Source organism: Saccoglossus kowalevskii, chromosome 22 (genome assembly GCF_978046115.1).
Source record: "Saccoglossus kowalevskii chromosome 22, keSacKowa6.1, whole genome shotgun sequence".
Taxonomy (NCBI): Eukaryota; Metazoa; Hemichordata; class Enteropneusta; family Harrimaniidae; genus Saccoglossus; species Saccoglossus kowalevskii.
Window position 1 is genome coordinate 16,612,376 of NC_140662.1, and position 12,838 is coordinate 16,625,213.

Below are 12,838 nucleotides of genomic sequence, written 5' to 3' on the forward strand. Positions count from 1 at the left end.
GTTTGTAATACGCCCTATAAAAGAGGCAAGTCAAATACGTGCGAGGCTCGTACACCCATCTTCGACTAAGTCTTGCTAAAAATGTCAACTCGATAAACTCCCGCTAGCACACTTTCAAACTATTAACAGTCGAAAGAAATAGTTACCCTCAATTCGACGCCGATCCCTGCTAGAAAATGTTATCGCCTATTTTGCGACACCGATGCTCAACATCTCAAATACAGAGCGTTCTATGAGTGAATCTTGCTAAACACGAGTGATCCCATTTGCTTCAGAGGGTAGCATGATATTTGATGTTGACTGGGGAATCCCCTTTGAAGTTCTGCGCATGACCGTTTCTTCTCCTGTATAAACCTTAACGATCGTCTAACGAGGGTATAGAATGAATATATGCCGCAAATCTATTCCATTTCAGTGGTTATACTGACACGTTGTAAATCTATAAAGTTTGTGTTTAACTATACTAGTGTATACTAGAGCAGCACGTTTCGTTGTTGTCTTAAATTCGCGTTTCTCCGCAGCAAGAACCCATTTAATAGCTAGTTCAGTGACCTGTTATGCTTAATATAGTGTTATTTCTCATTACACCCGGGTTATGCACACATAAAGAGACCTATTGTGGTTGGTGTGTTAACATAGCATTATTAACCTCAGTCCACATATTCTACAGCATTATTTATTTATTTGATAGTTTGTTTATGATACTATTCGGGTGGGATTACGTGTGATATATGACGTTCATCGAGGAAGGACAGGGGAAAGCAAATAGAACAGACGATCTGTGTGGTACTATCCGATATGACGTCATTATCCCAAACCTAATATCACGTGTTTTTGATGATCAACAAAAAGCTTACCATCAAACATGGTGCATATGTGATGTATATCAACAACCAATGGCAGTACACCCACGTTTACAGTGTTTATGTATCTATGGTTACACTAAGTACTTGCCAGTAGGCACATTATGGGAAATGTATTCATGAATGCACCTACTATTCAGACACTCAAATTCGATGAACAGAGCTGCACTAGAGGGATATATACAATGCGTCGTCGATTTATACGATGCTGACCTTATTAAAAAAATCGATAACGCCTGATACCATTTAAACAATGATATTCTAAGTTGTGGTAATATTCAAAGTGTGGGCGGATCTTGCAGCTTGTTGATGTAGCCTGGTTATAGGGAAAGTATGTGTCATGCTTTACTCTGAATTAATTGTGACTTCATTGTTCGGAGGAGGACTGTGCTGGGGGAAGTGAAAGTAACAGGTGTACCGTTATGACTAACAGGGCAGTATCGCAATTGAAAATCAAAATGACTTGTGCGGAAGTTTTTGTTTTCATTCTTTTCCTGTATTGCAGTACGGAGAAGACATGTGCATGGTGAGTTCCCTGTACACTTGTTATATAAATACAAACGTATACATGACAGTCGTACACATTAACCAATATAATCTAGCACACCGATTGATAAATTTACTGCATTCAGTATCAGTGCAATGAAGATATATTGATACATTTCATGCATAACTCTATCTAACTTCTATTTTATAGGCCAAACAGTTGTACTTTCCGCAGTACCTTGAGTCGGCAGTTGTCTAGATCGATATATGTTTCTTACGCAAGTCGGTATTCGACGGGCTGTGGATTTTGGAATTTCTGGGATAGCTGCACGCGATACAGGTACGTTTTATCCACAAATGTCCGCTTTTCAATTTGTCCTTTTAACAGTTTAAAGTTTAAAGAAATATGAAATGGGCAACGTCTGCTAATATCGACAATTGAGTAGGTTAAAATGAAATCATTTCATAATGTACTCTGGCCAGGCTTTAAGTCATCCACATCAAAATGGCAGACACAATTTCGGAAACGAAAGATAAATATATATAATCATAAGAACATACGAATTGGAGTGACAACAACAACTGTCAGTATTGTTGTATTTGTGAATGCGTGCCTAGTGAATAGCAACACAAAACGCCATAATTAAAACCGGTGAGTTTGGATTAATGTAAATAATAGGCGATTTTGGTTACGTGGTTTTGGATGATGTAACTTGTTTATGGATTTTATTGCACCATACAGAACGGCTTATAAATACCAGCAGCAGTACTATACAGAATACTACTATAGTTACTATCAGGAAGATTGTGAAGGATATTGCGACTCATACCAATGTAACGGTAGGATGTACTGATTGATTTATAATTGTATTCAAGTGTATTTTGTACTTCAATCTGGACTAACTACAATAAAGGTGAATATATTTACCTTGCCTTAATGATAGGATTGTTCTGTGTTTTTTCTAATGTCTTTATGAATGTTGTAAGTATATTTCTAAAGATATGGGTGAACATGTGACTTTTTATTTGATGATTGATTCATGGTATTCATATTCCCTTCAATGGATGTAACTAAAGACAGGTTCTTACTGTGGAAATTACAGTATTTTTCGCATAATAAATTAAATTAAATTATTCTTCATCACAGTTAATGACAGAATATCATCTGAAAGTGTGCATGGTGTGTACTGATGGCATGTCCGTTGATTCTTTCAGTTTTAATTCTCATAGGAACACGATGTTTGAAACAGATTTTTTTTCTGGACTCTCCTATCAAAGACCAGCCAGCTAATGTATAACTGTTTTCATGCGTGATAAAGTGTTAAACCAATTTACACAATGATGAAATAGAACACGTCCTATAATTAAAACATTGGATCTGATATCGGATGAGAAATTAAGTATGTTTTTTTTTAAATGTCTGCTCAAAAATCAAAGTGGCGATTACAAAGTCGGACTTGTCGTATCAGACGTATCTGATCTACTATATATTATCGTGTAAACCGGCCTTCAGTCACGATTTTGGTCCACAAGAAGGATAGTCACTCACAACTAAAAGTACTATACTCAGCAAATTGCTGACATTCGGACAGATCGACAGGTTAGCAAAGGTCATTTCCTGGTTCAACCTTGTGTTGTGTTAAACATTGTAGGTGAAATATAACGACCAGGTGGTGCCTTACAGTGATTTCTTTTACAAAAGCAGTCTATTGAAAATCTCTGCAATATACGGTTCAGCACCGCACCCAGGTTACCGTACACAAACCATTGTGTTCGTATCCCCAACTACAAATAGTCTATGATCTAAAGCAGCTTGAATAACCACAATTAGAATAGGTTTTAGGATAGGCCCCTATGCAACACTAATGTTATGTACAAAGTGAAATAGCATTAGAAATGAACCTACAGGTCATACAACTGATTTCATATAGGCATGTTTATATTAAATCTGGAATTTCCAGACTGTTTACGATTCTATAACATAGTGTACAGGCTTGGCTTCATTTATACAATTATATGGTTCTTGTCCGTCACGCCGGGTATGACGATATTCATTGATTGCAACTTAGTGTTTGTTCATGTCTCCATTAACATAAATATATTTGGTTTTACGTTGGTCCTCATTGTACTCTATTGTGTGTGTTTTTGAAGGGGTGGTAGTATTTTGACGCTTCACGTACTGGCGCATGCGTGGGACCAGCTGTACTGATGAGGTGCAGGCTCAGGGCGTTCATTGATTGGTGCAAGAGTACCGAATCAAGCTTGTTTCAACGCGCATGCACAGACCTGTAAAATTGTCTTTGCTGGGGCGTGACTTGAAGATATTAATTTAGATGTTATTTTGTGTTCTCGGTGTACTTGGCCTTGTGCGCTTATTAACGACATATGTATATTCTGTACAGCGAGACTGCAATACAAGTTAAATTGTAATTTGCGTGTCGGGAAAATCTCTGTGCACATTAAGTATGAAGCTGAGTTTAATACTGTTAACACTTGTCCTGATCATATCCGTAAACTTGGACAACACTGCCGCTTGGTGGGGACGGAGAAGACGCCGCCGTTCTTGTAGCCCCTCAAACTGTCAAGTTAGTGGATGGAGTGTCTGGGGTGCATGTTCTGCACCTTGCGGCACGTCCGGTACACAGGAAAGAACGCGTCACAAAACTGTTGGTCAAAGTTGTGGTGGGTCGTGCTCGTATCATATGAGTGAATTCCAAGACTGTAATAACCCAGGTTGTAATGACCATGGTTCTCCACTCACGTCATCGTGTAGCTGTGTAGATGAATGGTGGGATACATGTTGCGATAAACGTAAGTCTTACTGATGTTAATTTGTATTATTCAGCAAATATTCAATAGAAGTAACTCACTGGGGATGTGGCTGAACATCAATATCAAATTCAGTCGAGAATTGTATTCAGTTTCGAGTTATATTCTCCTGTCTGTTACCAACACCGGTGTGACATATAGGCAGCGTGCCGAATTGATTCTACAGCTTTCAAAGCCTGTGATTGTTTTGTTAGCTTCGAGTCCATTAGAAACATATTGAAAAAATACGGATTCAGTCAAGTGTACCAACATGTATCAACCGACAGAACAGTGGTATGATGACGGATGTCAATTGTTTTTTTTCAAATTTCAAGGCGGGCGTGACCGACACTTTTTAACAGAGTAATTAGGTAGTTGTGGATAGCTACATGTATTTGAAAGTTAAAAGATAGTTCGGGTATCTGTACTAATTATTTAATATTTCCATTCACAGTGGCGTTGGTGGTCGCGCAGCGCGTGTTCGAATTTCATGTAAATAAACAATGTATTTTCACGCGTTGTATACGTTTTAAGCTTTGAGTCCCATATCGAACAGGACGTTGCGTGACGACCACCGACCATTAATGGCAGGAAAAATCACAGCGTCACTTTTTCGGTGGAAATACCGTTCGCGTACCGGGCCCTTTATTTATTTACTATTTGCCAATTATTTGATGGAACCTTCCGCTAAGCAACATTAGCTATTTCTAAGCGCTTTTCAATATTTACTAGTATTCCCCCACGTCCCGAACGCCTAGCACTGTTATGATTATTCTCGAAATACTAATACTAGTGACGAATAACATAGTGCGAGGTAGGATGTGACATGGGAATCGCATTCTGAAAATACATCCACATCGACAGTATCCGCGGCATTTGAGAGAAGCTGCTCGTATGTGACTATGCCATTTGCAAATCGCGTATGCCATTCTATCAACGAATTGTGAACAGTCGCATTAATCAGAGTAGCCGAAATTGGTGAAATTGTTGGCCTTTATAATACACAAATACGCGCTTATCTCAGATCGGCTTAGCTCATTACTATCTCGAATATTTGCAGACTATTTCCGGGTTCAACCTGTCAACAAATGGGTGGCCATATTCATATAGGATAATAATCAAAAAATGTGCTATTAATAGTTAGTGGAAAAGTACTTCCTTATACTCTCTGATTGGATCGTGCGAGAACAATATCGTTTACTTTCCTAGTAACACAATATTGTTTATCTCAATGCCGTGCCTCGATCCATCCAATGAGGGCGTCACAGGTACCATGAGTATCAACTGCATCACATTGCACGTTTGATTCACCATGCAGTTCAAACGTTTTATAACTGTGCTGCTAATAATTGTATTACTAATCGACAGTATTAGCACGTTCTGGGACAGCCGGCGCCGTCGTCGTCGTCGTTCGCCATCTTGCAGCCCAACGAATTGTGTTCTCAGTGATTGGTCTTCATGGGAAGCCTGCTCTGTTCAGTGTGGGACGACTGGAACTCAAACAAGTACCCGAACTGTGACAACTTCTGCTAGCTGTGGTGGTTCGTGTACGGATCCACTTACTAGATCCCAATCATGTAACAACCCCGGATGCCACGGCCACGGTATCCCTCTAACATCGAGTTGTAGTTGTGAGGATGAGTGGCACGGTACATGCTGTGAATATCGTAAGTTATTATATATCGTTGCGATGTTAATATACAAGTAGTCAACAGGGACTTGTATAATTACATAGTTTAACCGAATTTTCAAATTACAGGCTTTCCGCTTACTCGAGACAGATAACTTCTCACTTCCCGCTTAATTACCGGCAGCGTAGAAAGGTAACGGTTTTGCAATGTAGAAACACAGCTGAGGCTGATATTAAGAATGTCTCAATGATAAACAAAATGAGAAATACAATAAGTTTGTGGAGGAGGAAATGCCCCCAGTCCATGTAAGACGTTACTAATACAATGTACTAAAATAACGTTTAGTTCCTCCTTCGAACTGACGCCTTCTCAGTGTAGCGCAATGAGGCATACAATACTGCGACATAACACGGATCGTTAATCATTCTTCATTACTGTTATTTTCAAGTGAGAATAATGTATTAACCACCTTCTTGCATGCATACACTCATTTATTAATGTACCCAAGAGTTGCATCAGACGTCACACCGCGCGAGTTTGAAATTATAAAACAAATAAATATATATCACGCGCGTTATTGTTAATGATCGATGAAATAATAGTTATAATAATCAAATTATCGTGTCTTCATTGGCAATTGCAAGCTGTTTGTAGATTATAACTTAACTGGTAGCTTCTGACGTTTGATGGCGTAATAGACGGAGAGCCTTCCACAATAACCCAGTCTGGTATGAGTGAAGTTGATAGCATAGTACTTGTTTAGTGGTGATCTATTTACTCGATAAGGAACGTTTATTCCCGCGTAAATTATGTTTGTTCTTGTTTCCGGGTTCACTCGTTCTAGAAATTAGGTCACGTAGGCACTGGATATGGTAGTCTCGATTTCCAGGCTGTAGCTGTTCTTGTTTGTTATGCTGCCCCAACGGCATTAATTATTATGCACTACGATCGCCAAGGTGCTGCCAACGAGTGATGAACCTTAAAAATACTCTTCTCAAGGCGAAATGCGTTTCACAGTTCTAGAAGGCTAACCACCCTCTCCCCTATAATCTCAACATTTTCTTCTACCTTCAGGAAATCACTGCACGATTCTGATAAATTGCGCCCTCTAGTATTGGGTTGCTTCTGTGGCATCTGAAAGACGTGTGTGCGTGATTGCAATGCCCCCCCCCGACTGTGTATCACAAAAATGTAATATTTATTGATAAATGACTATTAATAAAATATTATCGACGTTCTGAGGAACCCTTAAACCCATTTCCTTCGTCACTAGATTAATGGGAAAGCTTTATTCCTGTGATGTATACTAGTTTGGGGGCAACGTTGCTATAAGTAAATGTCCAAATTATAATTTGTCATCCGCTCACACGGTTTCGTATTCGTTCATCCCTCTACCCACAAACCGGTAAGTCTACTATTAAGCTTGCATCTTGGAGGTCGTATTTGATTTCACGCGATAACAAACCAAATGCATGAACGGCTTCTAACAAGCTAGTCTGCGTCAGTGAATTCTTGTTGTTGTAACGCGGAAATAAATGTTTTGATTCAATGAAACCATTGTACGCGAACTAGGAGAACATGTGAGTATCACCGGTAACTGGATTCCTCTGTACAATTCTGCTGATTGATTGAGGGCGACAGAAATCGATAAATGACGAGATGATAGACAATAATGTCCATTAACATGTAGATTAATATTTAATACGCGGATATAATATTAAATTATTTGTTTGTTAATACGGTGGTTCTCGAGTTCTAGTGAGTCATTCTACCCCTGACTGGTTTTCCTTGTGCTCCATCCATTTAATAGGCATATCACCACCCTGATCGACTTGTGTGTGACATTTTAACGAAACAAATGACAGTACGAATCATCGATCACTGACAAATATAGAATCAAATATGCTATTCGATAGAATTGGTCCAACCACTTTGGAAAAGGACTTCGGATTTACTTATATTACAATGAATCAGCGGTTTTAATAACATTACGTCATGTCAATAAATAGTCTATATTACTCATAAATCAAATTTATCTGTCAACTTAACGCCTAGACAGAGGTCACACACACAGAACTTTCAATATTGCAGAGAACATTTTGCACCATATTATCATGGTGTTCTCAGTGATTGGTCTTCATGGGTAGCCTGTTCTGTTCAGTGTGGGGCGACTGGAACTCAAACAAGTACCCGAGCTGTGACAACTTCTGCTAGCTGTGGCGGTTCGTGTACGGATCCACTTACCAGATCTCAATCATGTAACAACCCCGGATGTCAAGGCCACGGTATCCCTCTAACATCGAGTTGTAGTTGTGAGGATGAGTGGCACGGTACATGCTGTGAATATCGTAAGTTATTATTTATCGTTGCGATGTGAATATGACAAATAGTCAACAGGGGCTTATATAATTACATAGTTTAACTCAATTTTCAAATTACTAGCTTCCCGCTTACTCGAGACAGGTAACTTCTCACTTCCCGCTTAAGTTCCTGCACCGTAAAGGGTAACATAATGCATTTTAGCATTTTTCGACAGCTGGGTCTGATATGAAGAATGTCTCAATGATAAACAAAAGGGGTAATACAATAAGTTTGTGAAGGAGGACATGCCCCCAGTCCATGTAAGACGTTACTAATACTTAAATGACGTCTCGTTCCTCCTTCGAACAGACGCCTTCTCAGTCTAGCGCAATGAGGCATACCACACTGCGACGTAACATGGATCGGAATTGCAAAGTTTAAATCTTTTAATAACGTATTATGCACGGTGAATTAGACCATTCACTTTTTTCAATGCTATTTCATCTATACAGTTCGGGTTTAGATGGGTTTTATGTTCCTCCATTAAACACACTCATTTCAATACTTAACCATTTCTTCATTATTGTTATTTTCAATTGAGAATTATTTATTACCCACCCGCTTGCATGCATACACTCATTAATTAATGTACCCAAGAATTGCCACAGACGTCACGCAGCGCGAGTTTGAGATAATAAAACAAATAAATATATATCTCGAGCGTTTATTGTTAATGACCGATGAAACAAAAAATGCAATCCAATTATCGTGTCTTCATTGGCAATTGCAAGCTGTTTGTAGATTATAACTTAACTGGTAGCTTATGACGTTTGATGGCGTAATAGATGGAGAGCCGTGCACAATAACCCAGTCTGGTATGAGTGAAGTTGATAGCATAGTACTTGTTTAATAGTTACTATTGAGCTGATAACGAGCGTTTTTTCCTCGTAAATTATGTTTGTTTTTGTTTCCGGATTCAATCGTTCTTGAATTGGGTCACGTAGACACTAGACCTGAGCAAATTATGTACTGGCGTTGTGTAAGACATTGACTAAAATAGTATATATATTATCTTATCACTGCATGGTGAAATCAACTCGCGTTAACTTGACAACCCAGCTGACTTCTAACATTTCAACCTAAATAATGAAGACTTATCTATTACCAAGCTTTGTACCCTTGCTGATAGATTTAATTAGTTCTTTGGTTATTCCGTTTAGATATGGTTTAATTGACTTATTTGTTGCTACATGTGGGACTGTTTTTGTAGTTATTCCGTTTAAATTTGGTTTGTTTGGCAATTGGTCTACAGCGCATGGTTCATTGTAGAGTAAATTCCCACCCCATTTACGCGTATATATGGTGGCTGCCGTTCCCGTTTGTTATAATGATCTCAGCAGTATCTGTGATACTCTGGGGACACTGCAAGAGGCTCACCTGGCGTCCATCGAGTAGCCGAGGCTAAGTCACAGTAGTGCAGTAACAAGATACTAGAACCGAGTTTAGGCCCTTTGCGAAAAACTAAATGGTTAGTTGCGCATGAGCAGTCATATGCATAATAATGTTTATATTACCTGATTGTTAGAGTATCGTAAAACAGCGTGTACTCACTGAATAGAAGTCACGTGATTAGTTTGGCAATAAATACCATAGGCAAGGTCAATGTATTTATTTATGGTCTCTATAACTACTATAAATCGGCGTAGCTGAACTGTGGGTGACGGTCGTTCACCCCGTATACACAGCAGCATTTAATCGGATCCAACTGGTCCGAGCCGCTCCGAGTTAGTACAAGTTACCGTACACTAAACGCGTTCAGTTCGAGCCGCTGCGACCCCGACCAATGGTAAACAATGGGCAGGAAGACGATCAGAAGTGATAAGTTGTTGTCTCAACAATCGCAACGCTTCGTGAATGGTTAAATTATGACGGATGTCAAAATCAACAGTTTCTGAAATCTGATTGGTGCCGACAAAAAGTTGTCGGAGATAAGAGAAAACTACACTATTCTGTCAGGCGTTGGTGGGGATCGCAGCAGTCCAGGGCGCCACCTACGCCAACTTGTCAGGCTAATTGTGGAGGTGATGATTTTCATATACTTGATTTCTGTTTAGCTTTATTTAGAAACTTTGCTAGAGGTATAAAGCATGTCAATTTTTAATAATAGAGTGACTGTGCCCCATCATAGTAATGAATCTAATATGATGAATTGATCCGTGGTACATCGTACAATTGAATAAATACAACATTAGTATATTAGGCCCATTTTATATGATATTTCAATCGTGTGCATGCGACGCAAAACTTAATATACTGTCAAATATGTTGATTTCATTTATTTCCATGAGATAGCAAATTTAGTATTTTTTGGCAAATTTTAATTCTTCATCAGTATCAGTAGGTTTAAATTTCCGCGACTTAACATTATGGTATTTTACGTTTGTCAAATAACGGCCAAATAAATACGTGATAGTTACCTATGATCTGACGCAGAATTGGAAATTGTGTACAAAGGAAGCCGCTCATCCCACCATTGTGTATGTTGTGTTTTCAAAGGCGTGGGGATGATCTGTGGTACATCGTGACCAATAATAAAATGATTGGTTGTCCAACTGTGGGCGTGTCTTTTATTTCTGTCCTAAATGTGCAACACCAAAGTCCCGCCATTTATTTATCATGGTTGTTTCACACATACACCAGTTAATTCGGTTATCCAATGGCTGAAGCAATTTCACATCGACCAGACACACCCGAAAACAGATGACGAGATTTGACAGGGTCGGCCCATGCGCATGCGTATAAAACAGTACTAATAACCTAATTATCTAATAACTTATTTTTGCACTCGAACAATGCAAAATACATATTTGATTAGGTTGGTTGGCCATCAAGTACCATTCTATGGCACCCGATTCATATATCACCAATACCATAGTACAGAGTTATGATAACAGTGAGTCAAGAATAAGACTAATATACTATTTTTTTATTTAATTTTTAATCTGAATTGCTCGCTGTATTTTTTGTCTTATACACCTATTGTCGTCAAACAATCTGATATCGGTTATTAATGAAGGTCGCAAAGCCAAACCCTGTGTAGCGTGTGTTTTTAAAGTTATCTATTATATACGTTTATCATATGAGCATACAGTAATAATGTGTCAAACTGGCGTATCAGGGCCAGGTGTATGACCTCTCATACAGTTGACGGTTCAAGGGTTTATTTTACGTTTATTGTGAGACACTATGTCAATATTTACATCCTCAAACGAATCCAAAGTTGATAAAAGGCACTGACCGCCGATAGCACAGCATTCACAGTGAGTCGCATTGCGAAATGGCGTACAAGTGTTATCGTAGAGTAACGCACATTTAATAAAATGCCTGTGAATCCAATCATGGAGGTATATGCCTCCATGACCCAATGGACAAGGATAAGGTCGACCGTGTCGATAACTTACCAAACCGTGACGTGATCTAAAACTCGATACTTTTGCCTGAAGGTTTTATTTGAATAATTCGAACTAAAACACACGATCAGTTTTTCTGAGCAATATAGTGTGTAATTTCAGCGTATGACGTATAATACGACGAACAGATACCAGTTAACCATCATTACAATATACACGCATACTTATTTGGTAGTAGGGAAAAACCCGTAGTCGTCTACCCCAAATAAATCTATTTGTTGCACTGTACTTTATTCCACGAAGACGCAAATCCCCAATTCCACGAACTCAGTACTGTTTTCGAATTCTGAAATGGGGGTGTGGGAATGAACGCAGCGCAGTGAACGCCTCGAGCCTTTGTTACTTAGGGACGACGTCAAAAGATCGATGTCGGATAAAAAACTTAATTCCATTATTTTTTTTTCCAAACCCCCCTACCCCCACTGAATCTTAATTGATAAATATTGACCATGGCGTCAGACTACATTCACCATTAAATACAAATTGATAATCGGACAGTAGTATTGCATAGCAGTTGGTTGTCGGATGGGTGTAAAAAGAGTTTACAGATGCACCTCACTTGACGCACAGATTTACACTCGAACCAAACCAATTTTCTGTTGTTTTTTTCCCCTTTTCGGTTATTTCTGTCCATGATTGGATAGAACTACAAATACTCCAAGATTTGTTTGACTTCATTAAAAAATAAAATCGTTTTTGTAGGATGGAAACTTTTTGAGGTCAAAACCCCCCACCCCCAAACTAAAGGAAATAAGTTTTTTTTTATCCGACATCGATCTTTTGACGTCGTCCCTTACCTTACAATACTGTTGATGATGTTGTTTTTGGCAGAGTGCCAATTTCATTCCCATCCGATTTGGAGCTCGATTGGCATAATACATGTACTCGTTTCTCGAACACCGTTATTATTGCATTTCTCGCTGCTAATGAAAGCGATTTCTGTTTGCGTGTTTAAAGCTGTTTTGAAGCGCCAGATAGATTGCTCACTGCGCCGTGTTTGACGTGCAAATGAGGGACTGTGCATGGTCAGGGATTTGTTATTCCTGTAGTGTGGAACTGTCATACAATTTTGGTCACCAATTCCGCCCTAATCATTAACGACCAGGCCCTAAGCATGGTCAAGAAGAGGGCCAGTTTGATTTCCGTGTGTCAGTTGTCAACTCGTCTGTTGACTGTATTTTAGGCAATGACGTCTATTCAGCTGTTGTGGTAAAAGTGTCCACATGCTTTCTGTTTGAATAAATAAATAAATGTGTGTTATCGGAGCGACACCATTGGC

General features: G+C 39.0%; 1 protein-coding gene across 1 annotated transcript; it reads left to right on the forward strand.

The window, feature by feature from the left end:
- The first annotated feature begins 1,192 nt into the window (after positions 1–1,192).
- Positions 1,193–2,287, forward strand: LOC144357573 (uncharacterized). The gene is made up of 3 exons (XM_078011717.2): positions 1,193–1,389; positions 1,561–1,689; positions 2,092–2,287. The coding sequence occupies exons 1-3, from the start codon at positions 1,286–1,288 to the stop codon at positions 2,201–2,203; spliced, it is 345 nt and encodes a 114-aa protein (XP_077867843.1). The 5' UTR covers positions 1,193–1,285; the 3' UTR covers positions 2,204–2,287.
- Positions 2,288–12,838: the final 10,551 nt, after the last annotated feature.